The sequence below is a fragment of the Xenia sp. Carnegie-2017 genome, unplaced genomic scaffold, assembly GCF_021976095.1.
Source record: "Xenia sp. Carnegie-2017 unplaced genomic scaffold, XeniaSp_v1 HiC_scaffold_21, whole genome shotgun sequence".
Lineage (NCBI taxonomy): Eukaryota > Metazoa > Cnidaria > Anthozoa > Malacalcyonacea > Xeniidae > Xenia > Xenia sp. Carnegie-2017.
Window position 1 is genome coordinate 1,769,260 of NW_025813484.1, and position 17,455 is coordinate 1,786,714.

The 17,455-nt window shown below is 35.1% G+C and overlaps 2 protein-coding genes and 2 long non-coding RNA genes across 4 annotated transcripts; 1 reads left to right on the forward strand and 3 right to left on the reverse strand.

Annotated features, from left to right (window-relative positions):
- Positions 1-128: 128 nt before the first annotated feature.
- On the reverse strand, positions 129-9,937 carry LOC124444473. Its single transcript, XM_046995100.1, is given in 10 exon segments — positions 129-2,516; positions 2,519-3,170; positions 3,411-3,516; positions 3,593-3,988; positions 4,062-4,501; positions 4,671-4,979; positions 5,204-5,429; positions 5,520-5,704; positions 8,302-8,642; positions 9,760-9,937. Coding segments are annotated over 10 exon segments (4,545 nt in total). The 5' UTR covers positions 9,785-9,937; the 3' UTR covers positions 129-651.
- A 2,175-nt stretch (positions 9,938-12,112) lies between these two features.
- On the reverse strand, positions 12,113-12,788 carry LOC124444476. The gene is made up of 2 exons (XR_006947962.1): positions 12,724-12,788; positions 12,113-12,520 (listed from the first exon to the last, which is right to left on the reverse strand). It is a non-coding gene; the product is annotated as an uncharacterized LOC124444476 (long non-coding RNA).
- On the forward strand, positions 12,505-16,537 carry LOC124444472 (hyaluronidase-like). The gene is made up of 6 exons (XM_046995099.1): positions 12,505-13,012; positions 13,449-13,796; positions 13,994-14,227; positions 14,639-14,942; positions 15,260-15,664; positions 15,885-16,537. The coding sequence occupies exons 1-5, from the start codon at positions 12,635-12,637 to the stop codon at positions 15,412-15,414; spliced, it is 1,419 nt and encodes a 472-aa protein (XP_046851055.1). The 5' UTR covers positions 12,505-12,634; the 3' UTR covers positions 15,415-15,664; positions 15,885-16,537.
- On the reverse strand, positions 13,382-17,437 carry LOC124444475. Its single transcript, XR_006947961.1, has 3 exons — positions 17,167-17,437; positions 14,462-14,543; positions 13,382-14,259 (listed from the first exon to the last, which is right to left on the reverse strand). It is a non-coding gene; the product is annotated as an uncharacterized LOC124444475 (long non-coding RNA).
- Between the last annotated feature and the right edge of the window lie 18 nt (positions 17,438-17,455).

Here is a 17,455-nt window from a genome sequence, read left to right on the forward strand (position 1 = left end):
CAGATGTTTTGAACAAAAACGGACTCTGTCGTCCAAACGTTTGTATAGAATGTTTGCATGTGACGTCAAAGCGGCTATGTTACGGGCGTACATCAAAGTGCTCAACAGAGCATAAAATTATAACATTATTTTTCACTGCAAGGGATTTTGAAAAAAATCAAAGAGCTGGCTTGTTGTAAGATGTAAATGATAAAATGAAATAAATTAAAAATCAAACATCACATTAATAATAAAAGAAAATTTCATCAATAATAGACTTCGATATATTTACTCTATCACAGTAACATGTAGATTAGCTAAATAGCGTCAACTGTTACTTCGGTCATTTCAACACATTTTTTTTTCATTTTTTTTTTTGAGCGCAAACTTAAGTCTTTCAAAATATACTTCGTGTAGGCTTAAAGTTGATGTTATCTAACACGATAGTAATTGTGTTTAAGCTGAGCAATGGTGAGTTTTTTAATTTTCATACACCACTTCTTTCAATATAAAAACGTACTCCATTCTTTTCTTTGCCAAGATTGAATACAATACCATTTTGTATGCGATATGGAGCATGTATTTCGCTCAGTTTCTTTAACAACTGTATTTTTCCTTCAAATATGCTATCCCAACAATCTCCATCCAGGAAGTTTACCATCATGGTAATATTTACTTAGGTATATTTCCCGTTTTTACATCACCATGAATGCCATTACTCTTCAACGTGTGGACTTGCGATCCATTTCTCTCTGGAGGATCTTGATTATTTTCTGGAGAAGTATGGATGATCTGAGTCAAAATGGTAAGCCATTTTTCAAAGTCTTCAGCTGCTCGAAACACGTGACACTTTGAGGTGGCGCGTATTTCAAATGTGTTTTCATCCATACGACTGTGATCAATCAATTCTACGTCTTTCTCAAGGCTCATTACAGTAGATGGTAAATTCGAGTTTTTATCGTCAAAAATTTCAAACGTATAATTTTTTACAACGCACCATTTTCTCACCTCACTTCGGCAAAGTTCGCTGTTTCGCACGACATTTAGATATCCGTTCATTTTCCTCTCTGAATCTAAAATAAAACTACCCAGTGAATTTCTATTGTCAGTTTTGTCGCACGTGTTCTTGATAACGGATTTGATGGCAGCTTGATCAGTGTTTGCATCACTTAACGTTCTACGGCTAGTTTTCCGTGTTCTTTTTACTACTTTTGGCCAGGTGTCGTGACCTTGCCTATGAACACTTGAAGCGAGGTTGTCCACTGACTTTTTACGAGCTAATGTAAAAATCCGTTTGAAAGAAATCTCGCTTTTCGAATGAACGAGCGCAGGTCTTTTGGGAATGTTAATGTTAGTCTCGCTTTTCGATGCAACTAATTTCCTGCGATTTGATTTCATGTATTTGAGTCGCATTAATAATTCTCTGAAATCCTTGGCGTTTGATGCTTGTATAACTAAAAATTCATCATTGCTATCCATAGCTGAAAGACGTTCAAGTTTAAAGGCGAACGGTAGATCACGAGGGTTCTCGATGTTGTGCAGTCTATAAGCATTCGGTTTAAGTTCGACTACGGCTTCCCTCGAGTTCTCACGTTCAAATATTTGAATAAGGTCGACATCAATAACACACCAGCGGCGAATAATGGTTTTATTACCTGAAGAATCTCGAACTTCATAAACGTAGCAGCTATACGAGCTTTTATCAACACGAGGAGGGGAATGGGCCAAGCTTCTTAAAACCTCGTGATGTTTTGTTTCTTCTTCAACGAGACTTGCGCGCAGTGAGCTTCGTTTTCGCACTATAGGAGAATCAGTGACGCAATTGCCAGGCTTTTTTGTCGAGTTCTCCAATGCATTTTCCTGTGATATTGTCTTTGTTAAGACCTTCTTCCACGCAATGAAGTCTTCTTCGTTGTTGCAACTAAACTTTATTGTTCCCAAACGCTCGGACTTGAGCAAGAAAGAAAATGGTGTACTAGAGTCTTCACAATATTTGTCATGAAGAAGGTTAAAAACAAGGTTTGGGTTTTCAGACTTTTCGTCGTCATAAACGCTAAATAAAGTTCTCTTTAGTTCACAGAATTTTCTGGCAAAATCTTGGTTGGATTTAGACAAACCATATTGAAGAGTATGCTCAGCGACGTCTTCTCTGGAATTCTCAACATCATCGGTTGATGGCTTTTCCATCTTTAAAAATCCACGGCGCTTCACTTTGTGAACCAAAGAACTTCTATAAGTGCGTAACTCCAGACCGTTTGAGTTAACTAAATTATCGTCATCCACACTGTCAGAACTCTTAACGGCGTTTAAACTCTGTTTGGCAGATTTATCAACTATAGTCGATGGGTTAGTAAGGTCTTTGTTATCATGGTAGCCATCAAGCGCATTACCATGAGAATTGATAATTGCAGAAGACTGCACATTTGATGATGTCCTGCTTGGTCCATCTGTATCATCTAAGGACCCAGAGCGTGGAGATTTTTCAAGTGAAAGTGAATAATCCGAAACACTTTCTGTAGTCATTTCGTGTTGTGTTATATCCCAACCTGATCCAAAATGGTGACTATGGTACGCTCGTGCATTGTCAGTGTTATCCTTGCAGTCCTTCCATGTCGTGTGATATCCCAATCTGATCCAAAATGCTCGGTATACGACGCAATGGTCAGTGTGATGACATTAATCCACTTTTTTAATTCCTGATGCGTGTTTGTTTGAAATAAGATTGATTGTCCAGCTCCATACTCCAGCATGAAACAAAACCTCGCTTTTGTTAAATTTGTATAGTCCTTCAAAAACGCTTCGACTAACGAGATTTTGAGAAATGGTTCAGCGCAACCGTAATTCTCGTATATTCTCAAAAATCCATGTTGAACGACCGCCCAGCGTCGTGTCAACGTTGTGCTGCTTGTTGCAATATGCAATTCTAAAATGAAACCGCTAAACTGACCCTCTTTGTCCAAATATTTATTCAATTTTTCCAAGCACTCGTGTTTCTTCGATAATTGCAAAGCTCGCTGTGGCGAAGTTTCCAAGCAGTCAGTGAACTCAAGACTTTGCTTGCTCGTTGTTCTAGACGACACGTTAGCAGGTTTTGATTTCACCATTCTGGAAATGGCTTTTGCACGTGGTGTCGTGGCATATGTGGGCTGAGTGGGATTCCGTTTCTCCCATATTAGCTTGCTATCCCAGCCCTGAAAACAATTACATATTTTAGTTTCACAATCCTTTCCTTCATAACAAGGAGGAAATAGGAGAAAACTTTCTTATTTATTTTCCTGTTATAGATATTCAGTGAGAGTATAAACATACTTTCTCATTACGTCGTATAACAACAGCCTTCAAAGCAATAAAAGAAAAGCGACAAGGCAAATTTCATGCGATAAGATATCGATGAAATATCAACAATAAATCTGAGGAAAGAATAGCGGTACCTTGCTTTCTTGATTGTGAGAGTCTTCAAAACTCCTGGACTTCGAATTCGGAATACTACTAAATTTTCGGTAAGAACCATCTTGTGACAAGTCTTCTTCTCTTTCACTACAACGCAAACGTTCACGGAGAGAAATAAAAAATAAAGCAACCAGTAATAAAGACATTTAAATTCTCTACGTACCATATTTCTTCTCTTGTTTTCTCTTTGGTGATTTCTATTCTCAATGACTCTTTCCTCAAAGACTCTTTTCTCTCTGGAATTGGCAAAGGAATACTGTCATGTGAACCCAAACGCTCATCAGAAGTATCGACTGTTGATTGGTCAGCCTCTACATGGCTAACATCCAGTTCGTCTTCCGAAATTGTAGCGGAACGTTCTGATCTTGATGTTGCTGCAATGGAAATCACTTCAATCCATCGATGAAGATTATCTTGTGTGTCCACATTAAAGTACAAGGACTCGTTTTCTTCCGTGTTAAGTTGAAAGATAAACCGCCTCTTTCCTTCTGTTTCCGCAACACGAACGTTACAAGCACTAAGGTTTACTTCCAAAACTGGAGAAAGGTCATTTGGGTTTCTAAAAAGAGATTTGCGTAAATCCACAAGTCCAATCGTTTAAGAAGTGGTCATAATCAATAACAATCATCAACCTGAATCCACGGAGACAATTGTCAACTATTTTACAATATCGTCTATTCCATCCTGTGAGCCGTTTTTGGTAAAGTACACCACTATGTAAAGCCCAGCGGTCGTGAAACTCCTTTTCATTCTCATCATTGTCGGTGGAATACTCGCTATCACTTGTACCGACTTCGGAATATTTTCGCTGTGTCTTCTCACTGTTTCTAGGCTCCTCATTTTTGACGTCCTGATCTTCATCTTCATCACCATTCTTGTTTGTAACTTCATCATTCATTTTAATAGAATACTTGTTGATAAGCTCGTCTCCAACTTCTTCATAAATTCCAGAGTACTTTGACAAACGTCTGTTCTCTTCGTAGTCACCTTGGTGCATTAAGTCAGAAATATCCCCAGGGAGTGGAGGTAAAGGCGGATTGTAATTCTCTGTGTCAAGAGATGATTCAAGTCCCTAAAACGTAAACAAGTATTTTCAAAAGCACAAACGTTTGATAAAGTCGTTTCATGTTTAAAAAGTTTCTTTCAGTTTTTTGCAGCAAAGAACGTCATAAAGAGTTTTTTGCGCAAAATTAAAATTCCCATGTCGAAAATATTGAAATATAAGATGAGTCAAAATTTACCAAGACATCTATAGGTCTCTCGTACGTTCCAAAGTCTATTTCAAAATATGATTGTTTCGTGATAGTGGAAGTTGAACCCACGGTATGCCTGCGTGAGGGCAGTTCTTCATCAGCTGACTCCTCCTCAACTGATGGTGTGTACATAGAACGTGGAAGAGTTCTACTGGCCTTTCCAAGGGTCGTTGTTGGATTTTTTGCTACAGAAGCTGTGATGAGTGCATTCATCCATGCGGAAAGATCTTTTTCTTCTTCGATACCCAAAATCACAGCTGCAACACCATTTTGTGTGATTTTGAATGAATATGTGACCTACAATAAAACATAAGAGGAGCAACAACGCCTTTAATGAAAAGAACAATTAAAACGAAAATGCTGAAATAGTATAATAAATACATCAAAAATACTAAACATGACTTGTAGATATTTGCTAATATACTCACGCTGCAAAACTTAAGAAAAGCCTTAAATAAGACGAAGGAAAAAGTTTGGAGATATGTTTAAATCAATCAAATTACATCAAGAACACACCGTACCTTGGTTTTGTCGTTTTTAGGGACAGTAGATATATGACAACCGGGCAAAGAAATCTGAAAGAGGGCTGGCTCTTCTTGATTCTTAAAGATATATAAGTATTGATCCTTGAGTACACACCATCTTCGTTTGCTTGTTCTCACTTCCATAAGATGTCCAGAGATTGTTGGGAGCGTTAGATCGTAAGCAAATACTTCTTGTAAGATTGATTTCTCTTTTTTATTAAACCTACGTAGGTGAATAACAAACAAATATAGCTTTTACACTTTATAGTTTCATGAAGTGGCTTACAGGTTGCATTAATATGAATTGACCTACCATTTTCCTCTGCTAAGCGACTGTCTTATGTGTGTGCTACGCATTAGAGTACGGTTGTGGACACGTGACTCGTCCTCACTAAGAACATTTCCCTCTGTTTCATGGTCTGTTTCATGTACAATACCAGGTAACGGTTCATAGATTCCCTCTCCCAACGTCTTCTTTTTCCTTCCTTTGGTAGGAATCTATTCATGCACGATATAATGAATTAAATGAATTCATTAAATCCCCTGAAGAGTGAGCAATCACGAAACAGGCTTGTCGGGATGAATCTGTAGTTTTGTGATTTTTTCTCAACACCACTACACATATTTACGCTCTGCTCTCGAGGCATCGAGCACTGTTTTATACGGAGAATCATCAAATATAAACTTCCTATATATATATATATATATATATATATATATATATAAAATGAACTAAAATAAAATGGACAATTGTTTGCTGTCGCTACTCAGAGTTTCACGCCGTAGGGCGATCTTCAGGCAACTGCGGCGTGAAACTCTGAGTAGCGACAGCAAACAATTGTCCATTTTATTTTATTCATTATCTTATCTTCTAATATATAGAATATTGAGCGCTCTTTTATCCAGGAATATTATCCATAATAATATATATATATATATATATATATGAAGTGAGCAATCACGAAACAGGCTTGTCGGGATGAAATTGTAGTTTTGTGTATTTTCTCAACCACTATATATATATATATATATATATATATATACCTTTATGTCCACTTTTAAAGTCCAACTTTATGTCTACCTTTACGCCTGCCTTTGTGTCGAAATAATCTAGCATTTCTATTCAACGTTTAAACTTTATTTTATCACTCCTGGTGCAATGTTGAATCAAAATGCTTACGCATTATTTGGAGCAACTGTTTTTGGAAAAACATTTATGCTAACTCTACATGTGAGTACTTTCACATGCCCAACCGCACTTTTCAGTGTAGATAAAATTTCAAATGAAATCAGTATGAGCGAAATTTCTCAGATAAGGTGTCCTCATGGAATGTGGGGCGAGTCGTCGACTTTACCGATAAAGAACCGAGCCTTACTTAATCCATACAAAAACGTCAAATTAAGCCAATATATCACAAGAGCTGCTTGACTGTTGAAACTTAGAAATTTTTGCCTCCAATAAACTTACTGGTGCTGGTTAAAACTGCCTATTCTAAAATATTTTTCTCGTGTGTGTTCATACTACACAAGAAAGTACAACTTAGTGAACTCACTTAATGCAACCAGCTCCTTATTGAACGATCTTTAGAGAGAGGTACTTAAATTAAAATAGAACGGGCAATACAAAAATAAACATGCTTTTATTGATTTGCAAACAACAGAAGGAACTGTCGACACTAAATACGCAATTGTTTTAACGAACGAACAATGTTGTACGAGTAATCAAATCAAAATACTTCATGCTGTGTCTACATCATTTTCGTTGAAGTGATTTTCGGATATATTAAATTAATGGATTTTATATACATGACAACGAGGCACAGAGAAATGGTTTTACAGTAACAATTTAGCATTTTTGAAAATGACCAAGCAAGAGACGAAACATATTGAAGAATGAAGAAAAATTATCTTCTTCTTCATCAACTATTTAATTAAAGTATGGCAACTACCCAAATTATTATGTTGTTAATCTAAAAACAAGAATTCCAAATATTTTTCATTGTATGTAAATATGGTCGAATAAATTGTATGCAAAATGATTTCGTAAAATTGTTTCGTATATTTATTTCATTAAACTCCGTTTCTTTCAAATATATACAAGCACTTGCGGTCATGAAATCGACTTCACGATTTCAAATGGTGAATAATATTACACAGTGACAATATTAGCCCAAAAATGACAGCTCCAATTTCGTCCTCTTTTACAACCCGGAAACGTAGACGGCAGTACAAAACCCTTTTTAAATTCAACAACAAATGTTGAGAATAACAAACAATTCATCTCGAGAAACCATAAGGAAAATTGCAACATTGAATGATATTGTCTATGGTTGAACGTCTATTGTCTATGGTTGAACGTCAATTTACAGATTGAATGATAAAAATATGAATTTATACCGTTCTATTTATTCGTATACAATGATCCTTAACCATGATGTATTTTTGAGTTTTTATCATAAAGGCAGAAATTAATGGTCAAAACCGTTGTTCACTGCCACTAGGAGTTTTATATTATAAATTATAACTGCATAGTACAATACTTGATCAAACATATAAGTATTTGCATATTTCAAGATTTATACGACAGCTATAAGTGTTCGAGATAAGCCTAACATTAATTGAAGACCATGGTCGTAGGGGAAAAACATCCTTGCACATATCGTTATAAATTGCATGTTATCCGTTTGTTGTCGTAATCGTTCACGACGTTTGACTACAAATAATGGCGCCATGCATTTGCATAGTGTGCTTCCTAAAACCTTAGGATAAACATTTGGGTATTTTTACTAATGCCCTAATGCCATGCATCTTTTTTACACATGCAACGTTTAGTATGTAGTTCAAAAGTGATTAGTGTATGTAAAAAAGAACAACAATGTTGAGCATCAGTTTTGACAATATTGTATGGTTATGGCCTTATATACACTTATTTGACCATGGCTTGCAGTTTTTAACATAAAACTGCAACTTTATAGCCCAATAGACGCACAATATCATGTTAACTATTTTCATTCACTAAAACTTACACACTATACATGATGTTTTATGTAGACATCTGGACCTAAGTTTACCATGTAAAAATATGTAGACTTTACCTTACGTAAGGTGCTTTTGTGAGATTCATCTGTTGAGTACCCGTTGACCAAATGTTCGTTTAACTCATCGAAATCTCGTCTCATGTAGTATATATTGGAAAGTTTCCTCTGCACAGAAGCGAAATCGTTTTCATGATTCTCAATGCTGTCTATAGAGTCAACAGAGGAACGGCTTTGTATCTTTAGGTTCGTTGGTCGCGGTGGGAGATGAGGAGGTGTAGTGAGCACCTCAAGATTCTTAACGAAATTCAGTCTTTGCTTTTCTGCATCAGCACTCAAGTTCTCGTTTGCAAGGGTCTCGCGTAGGAATGTTTCAAGTCCAGGAAGAATGCGGGTTATAGCTAAGAAATATACAACAAAAAAACTTATTATTTATCTGATCACACACTGAAATAAACCTTTAGCTAGGATTTCATTCAACAGTATTAATTGTTTAGGTCAAGTCGTCTTGCACTTGTATCAGTTCTGCAGCACTCACTATGATGACCGATTACGGCTATTTAAGAAGATCGAAAAAAAATTCAAAGTGTACAATGCTTGTTTCACAATACAAGACAATTTGTTGCTAGGTCACGATAATTTATATCCCACATCCAACGCATAACTACTCGTGTCTGAGTAGTTTCAGGAAGCAATAAAAATTGTCGAGTTTTTAATTGTGAAACGTGGACTACAGTTCTTCACCAATGACTTGTTATTTTCTTTTTAACTTTCGAGAATAATCTCTATTGATCTGCTTTACAAACAAGCATCTACGTGGAACGCTACCGACTCATTAAGCAAACTAAAATTTGATGCTCAATTCTTATTCAGATCATGATTGAAAGAGGCAGCAGAATTGATCTCATGAGCAAGAAGACTTGAATGAAATGAATAGCATAGCACGAGATTAGCAGTAGAAAATAGGATTTCTGCTTTATTTCATGAGCGTACAATGAGTCATTTGAATGTATATTTGTTCAGGATGTCTTTTGACAAGCATCCAAAAAATATTTTGTATTCACAGAGCCAGAGTACAAAACAGGGTTTCTTAAAGAGATACAATTCTAGCATACTAGTAGCTCTACGACACAGGGATAGAATTAAATAAAGTACAAATGGAGATATGAACTTTGAATTAGATAAGATTAAGAATGACTGCGCCATTTAATATAAACAATGCAATCGTCTATTTAAATTAAGGCCTTTGTCAAAATGCTTTTATTGAACGCAAAAAAACCGCAAAATTTTCATCAAATTGTAGTCATGAGCCCATACGACCGACTGGTAATGTATTATATCTGTAATAGCTACATTGCCTTCTTGCTGCAATATTTCCTATAACAACAGTCACTACAACAAAACGCTTTACATAAAAAACAAGGCAAAATATATTCAACATAAACAGTCGTGATACGAAGCCTGACCCGACAATAATACATCACGCTGATTGCCGGATCATAAAAATTTCTAACTTACCGATAATTCTCTCGTTCTTCTCCATATTTCAATATTACCATACGCTACTGCTTGCTTCGTTGTAATTGTATAACGCACACCAAAACATCGCCATTATGACGCGTTTGTATCGTGTAAAATCAATCGTATTTTAGTTTATGATATTTAACCTTAAGATCAGGCGCATATTCAATGACACCATATACACACAACGAGCTTTCCGGTATGCATTCCACACTAAGCCTGGAGACGCGGTAAAATCTGAACGGCGATTACAAGGCGGGATAATTTTATTGAGAGTGGGAGGTAACCGATTTTTGGCAAGGACAAAGAAATTTGTGAATACACTTAGCACGGTTTTTCCTTACATAAATCAAGGAATTTTCTTCAATTTAGTACCTACTTCTGGCATTAAAGACTAAAGTTGGCAGAATACAGGATTACAAGACAGAATGAAGAAAGAAACTGGATTAAAAATCATATTCTGGTAATAGAATATAAATTTTGAATTATTTAGGGAAAATTACTTGCATCAATATCGATGTTCCAATGTTACCAATAGTAGAGCGCAACGTTTGTTTGAAGTACAGCTGAACCATTTACAGCAGTATCTTTAGGGGAACACTGTTGTTAAGGCAATAAAATTGTGGATGTGAATTGTAAGGCCGAATAACAGATCTTAGTTTGTCAAAATGGCTAAATTTACCAGAAAAAATTGTGGTGGAATCGCTAGATTGTAGAAAATTTGTAATCATAATGCATTGTAAAACACTGTTGATTTCTGATGTGCTAATTACCAAATAATTTTTCAACAATTTGAGCAACTGAAGATGTTTACTCCTTTTGTGTAGGGAAAATCGAATGCATCGCTTCAAAGAAAAATTTTTCGTAAGTAGTCACTTCAATATTTTCTGTCTACCATGTACATCATTGTACACTAGCAAATGATTGGTCCTTATCGAAAACACCACAAATATAATAAAAAATCATCAGTCCCTATTGAAAACGACACTGGTAACACTGGTACACTTGCTCCTTATTGGAATTACCGCTGGTCTGATATACTAGCAAATGATTGGTTTTTATTGAAAATATCAGTGGTTACATAGTTAAGTTAGGCAGTTACTTCATTGAGAAAGAATGTAAAGAATATCTCATACATTCCACGAAGTGAGTAAACTAAATTCTCTGAAAATTTTTATAAAGAGCGTAGAAAAACATGTCAAGTAATCGAACTCTTCAATACGTTCGTGTTAACAGATCCAGCTCTACTTTCTATCAAATTCTACCAGCAGTCCTAAAACCATCAATTGTCGGGAATATGATAAATCATGGTAAATTTTGATACAAGAAAAACAGCCAACACAATGCTTTGGCTTTCGAAAAAAGCATATTTATGATTTATATACATGACTTGAGGTTCATAATTTTCTCCTCCAATAACTTTTTCCTCCAAAACAACAATTGCCAATATTTTATGTAATCCTTCAGATTTTATCTGACGTGCATCTGTTGGGAGTCACAACACGCAATAGTCATAGTTTGTTTAGACTCCGCTGCTTTGTATTGTCATCAAGGGTATCAAACTGCGAGCCACACAGGACTAGGTCACGGAATGCGAAACACAACATCTCAACTGCTAAACAAACTTTACTCCGGTTGATAAAATTCACTTGTAATCACAAGCGTTTGACAATGGAAGTTCTTCTCAAACACTTGCAAGCCAATAGAAATGTTAAACAAAAATCATGTGACGGATAGAGAGAAACGTGGAGTCACGAGCATGGAGTTCTGAACGTCAAGAGCATGGACATTTGAAAAACCAAATACCTCATCAAAAAACCGTTTAGCGTGATTATGTCCAATTATTGATTGGAAGTAGTCGTGATTCATAAAAAAGGGAAAACAGAAAAGCAGCCAAGAAATGACAAGTTATTGGCAACAAATGAGAAGACTCTTTTGTATTAAAAGTCTAAGGTGAAATAATCGTCAATGCAGACTCCAAGCCATCATTGTTGCTTTTTTAGAGATGATCATCAGCTATTTTTAAGCTATTGTGTTTATTGTTTAGTTCCTAGTTTATATACTTTAAATCTTATTACTGTTTCTATTTAGACTAAATTAATGAGCTTTTATGTTCTATTGTTTAGTTGATTAGCAATGCTCTCTTAATCTTATTACTGTTTCTATTTAAAGAACGTCTTTCTTTTCTTCAATAGTGCATGAGACTGGAACGCTTTTCAAGAAGAGTTAAAGTTTGTTAATATATTTATTGATCAAGGGTACAGTTTTAAAGAGAAAAAGCATCTTTGTGTTATGAGAATTGCAAATTACATAGATGAAAAGCATAAATAATAAATAATCCAACAATGAACGCATGAACAAATAATAAAAATTGCTTCATGAACTTTGGAAAGTAGTAAATGTAAATAACAGGTGTTTAAACATGACTCAAATGTCTATCTTCTTTGAGTTGAACCAATAATTGAGCAAAAAAATTACTGTGGTTGATGTGAGAATGTGGAATATATATTTGTTATTAATCGTTATGTTAGTCAGACGAAAACAATGCTATAAACAATGAATGTGACCAAAAGTCATGAATAATGGAAGCACTGACCATAACAGATAAAGGATAATTATCACCAGTAAATAATCGTGATGAAGATGTAAGAGGCAGGCCAGAGAATTTCTCATCTGATATGTCAATATCTACCAAATTCGAAATAAAAAACAAGAAATAACCTGAACAGTTTGCCTAAGTTCCACAGTGGACAAGTTTCTAGAAGAAAAGAATATAGATTCAATGTTCTATGGAGACTAGAACGTACTTACTGAAGAACAAAGAAACAAAATAATTAATGACAAACCAGCTGATGGACCTAAAACTGGAAAAATGTTAAAACTTACTACATTTCATTCAAGCGCGAACAAAATAAAAATCAAGAAACTTCGCGGTAAACAAACATCTTTAATAATAATGACCTGTTTTCTGGTTTGTGTCCAAACTCTAGATATAAACTCGGCCGTTTGCCGTTGCACAACCAAATCAAAATTCGGAAAGCCATTTGTGGTACTATGGAATTCGCCGACAGAAGGATGCCATGTGAACTTCCGAGTGAATATTGAGCTCGAGAAATATGGTATATTAACAAACAGCAATCAGACATGGAATGGTGAGGTGATAACAGTTTTCTACAATGGACAGTTAGGGTTGTACCCATATTATCGCAATGATAACAAAAGTTCAAAGGTTAACGATGGTTTACCGCAAGTAAGTGACTTGGTTAAGCCTGCTGCAAGCCATCATCGAAGAAATTTCGATGATAAATGACGTATTAGCTGTTACTCTTTCTAAATAACAAAGAGCAATTTTCGACAAATGTTGATAAATTAATAGATTTAATTCTGCCTATTCAACGACTCTCAATTTCCATTTAAAAAACAAATATCGACTATTTATGTGTAAGTACATTTCAAAATTTGTAAAGGTTTTCGAAGTTTATTTTGTTCTGATAAGCTCGCAATATGATTGGTCAACAAAACCAAAAAACAACCAATAAGAAGAAAACATGTTAATTTTGAAACATTGATCGAATCTTTCGCCATAGTGTTAAACAATGACCGATGTAAAACTTCTCAGTTTCATTTACTTCCTTTTATTTTTATAAAAATTTGCAACCACAACATCTACATTTCCACATATTTAGCTCACAAACATCACACAGCATCTTCAGAAAGCATCGCAACATATCGTTGATAAAATTCCAGTGCCAATGTACAGCGGCCTCGCGGTCATCGACTGGGAAGGTTGGAGACCAATATGGGAGACAAACTTTGGAAAAAAACATTTGTACGTTACGGAGTCGATTGCCTTGGTGAAGATGGATGGCCGAGTAAGAAATATTAGCACGTTACACGCCGAGGCAAAAAGACAATTTGAGCAAGCGGGTCGTCATCTCATTGTAGAAACCATTAAATTAGGACAAAAGCTAAGGCCAAAGGCACTATGGGGTTTTTATGGATTTCCAGATTGTCATGGAAACTGCACCGAGCTGGTACGAGAAATTAATGAAATAACTACACTCCTGCCTGTGCATGCATAAAAACCATAAATTTTCATGCTTACAGAGAAACGGCTGGGTTTGAAAGAGAATGAACTATATCAATATTCATTAAATTGCGCTGTCTAAAGAATATTCACAAAAATAAAATATCGTCCATAATGTCAGGATATTATTATTTTATTTCCAAGAACAAGAAATGGAACAACCGATTAACTTGGTTATACAACAGCACTAATGCATTGTTTCCCTCTATCTATCTTATGGACGACTTCTGGGACAACAATAAATACGTCGGAGAAAGATTAAAAGAAGCATTTAGGGTTTCCAAGATTGGAAGAAAACCTGGATATGAACTACCAGTGTTTCCTTATCTCCGACCAGTGTATCACTTTGGAGCTCGAGATTTCAAAATGTTGAACGAGGTTTGGTTGAAGAAATCCATTTATATTGTTCTCTTAAACATATAAATATCCATAACATGAATGCAAAATATTGAAATAGATTAAAGGACTAAAGACTTTAAAGCACTACACTTCAGCTTAGATATAAGATTTGCACACAAAAATTAACTCAGAAGTAACGCCAAAGAGACCGTCCACATGTTTGTGGAGGTTAGTATAGCTTGGAAGCGCGTTGTCACAAATAGTATTACGTACCTCTACAGCTAAGGCATTCCTATAAATTTTTGTTAACGATCTAGGCTTAAAACTTCTTTGGTAGCTTAAAACAAAGCCCAAGCTAAAAAAAGCAAAGAAAGTTACACCTTAGTGACCGTTCGAGTTTTGTGTGGAGAGAGAGATGCGTTGTTCCACTAAGTCATTTTAATCTTGCAGGACGACTTAGAGAATGCAATTGGTCAAACGGTGGACCATGGATGTGCTGGACTAATATTATGGGGCAACCACTATGACGAAAGTACTTCACAAGAAATCTGTCTTAAGTATAAGAACTACGTCAATAACAAATTAGGCCCGTATATTTCACTTCTTACTGAAGAACTTGAGACTTGTAGTGCAGGGAAATGCTATAGTAATGGCAGATGTTATGATACAGATATACTTGAGGGAGGCAATTTCACTTCTTGCAAATCAACAGTGAAATACGGAAGCGTTTTCAAGATAAAGAGCAAAACTGCAGGTAATTTGAATGTAGCTATCATTTAGTCTCTTGGCAGTATTTGCTGACGACAAAAATGTCAAGTTCTCAATCCAGTTGATAAATAACACAGACTAAGATTGAAGAATGGAAGTGGTAGAATTTTTTTTACATAAGATTAGTCCCTCAAACCTGTTTTATAGTTATTTCAAATAAAAAATTTCCTACAACAGTAGCTGTCCAGTCAGCTCAGCAATTATCATTTGGAATCAACATATGAATTATCCCATTGATTCATAGATATAATCTTACAGCCAATAAAATTTTAAATGTCGCCTTCCATATTCTAATTCCTTCAGATTTCCAAGAGAAACAATCACAAACTATGAGCAAGAAAAAGAACAGCAAAAGTCAACGAACCGCTGACATAAGACAACAATCTTCACACTTACTGATTAATTTAGGAATAGGTCATCAAGACCAACCACAAAGAAAAACACCACTGTTCATTTAAATAGAACAAAATCGAGAGGAAATAAGGCAAATGACAATGTCTACAAACCAAGTAAAACAAAAGGCCTGCTAAATGGCGATAGTGATTGGAATAAGAATGAGATTTTAAACCACATGAAAAAACACAAGATTAGGAAGCACCACTTCTCAAGCAATAAAAGTGAAGTGTTGAAAAACCCGAGCGAGGATGATTTTGCAAAGGACTTTCATAGAAACAGCAAGGGCTTTCAAAATATTGCTGTTGATAAAGGGTATGCTACATATGACAAACTTTTACTACTTTCCAAATATCATTTTTGCACTCACTTTGAAGTAAGTGAAGGTTAACGAGAAAATATTTAATTTTAAGGCAAAGCTTTGAATTGATTTAACTTGTTTCGAAAAGTGTGAGCGTAATGCATTTAATTAATCTTGCTTATTATTGAAGTGCAGTGTAACAAATAGTATAAGTCATTTTTCTCATCTAAATAGGGCGAAAGATTTCAACAAAACAAAATACAAAGAAAAAGAACGTACATCATACCAAAAACAGATAACAAAACGTGGCTACTCAGCCAGTGCCAATGAAGAGAACGCTGTACGTGTCCCAGGAGTTTATATTATACTAATCACTGTCACTTTGGGTGGAGCTCTACTGATGACCATCATATATGTTGCAATATATTATATGGTAAATGTCAGAGGTAGATCACATGACTTTGAGTATGGATCTGGAGATGAGGACCCTTTCTCCTTAGAACAGAACAGTCCATGGTGGAATGATGACAATCCCAATGAGAAATTGTTAAAACGTAACAAATAATTTAAAGACTTTGCAGGAAACAATAAGAATTGTTTATTTATGTTAATATTTGTACAAAAGGGGGCACCTTAATTAATTCTCGTGTATATTTGCCTATTGTGTAGAAAATTGGCCTAATAATATCCTTGTGTGAACTCCTAACTCATAGCTCCTTCTGCACATAGAAAATTTTTATAATAAATTTTATGTCACAAGTCAAGATACTCATTCCCATGCTAGGGCAACTTATTGTCAATAATTCTCACAAAATAAAATCAAACTAATTTTAAATACATATAGATTAATGTTTGAATAAAATCTTGATTGTCAGTAGCCGCACAAACATTTGTATTTATTTGTCCATCCTTGAATAACCATTCTGCATAGTGCAACTCACATTATAATAGTTTATGAAGCTTTTAAAATTAAATGCAGACAGCTTAATGGTTGAATCTTAGACATAGTTAAGCCATTAATTTAAAAAGCTAGTGGAAGTTTGACAACTCCACTGCCATTTAATTAATGTCAAATTGTTTTAGCATTATGGTATGATGAGGCTGAATTTTTTTTAAAACTAAAACACACTGTGTTGTGATGATTTGTTTACTAGAAAAGTTTGTAAAACTGAATGCATACATAAATATTTTAGTGGCAAAAGCACAAACAAAAACTCCAGAGGTATGCTTTGGAGATAATATTTTCTCAGTCTTCACTATTTCACTATCCTCTGATATAGTACGTTTGAGTATTAAAGTCTCGTTCGTATATTTTAGAGCTGACTAACCTGGAGATTGAGTGGTGGCTAACAGAAATGGCCCACGAGCACAAGTAAATTTAATTGTAAAAAATCACTAGTTTTATCACTACTTCCTCTATCAGCATACATACAGCATAATGTATGAAATATACAATAATTCTCGTCAATGAATACTTCTCATAAAAGCAACACGAGCAGATATTATCTTTACATACCTTCCTTCCAAGTTTCCTTCCTCTTACAAATACAGAAGCGAACAACTCCAGTCAAAAGTCATACGTTTGTCCCGAGTTCCAAAGATTTCAATCTTTAATTTTTCATAAGTTTACGAAGATGAGAAATGATGATAATATTGTTCTGCAAAGCAAAAACCTTGTTTACACGTGTATCTTGTATTTAAAAAACATAATTTTCAATATTCAAATATTGCGCGCGTGACGTCATAAAATAAATAATCAATATGGCGGACGAAATACCTTGTGAATCGTTTACAAGGCTCCCTTT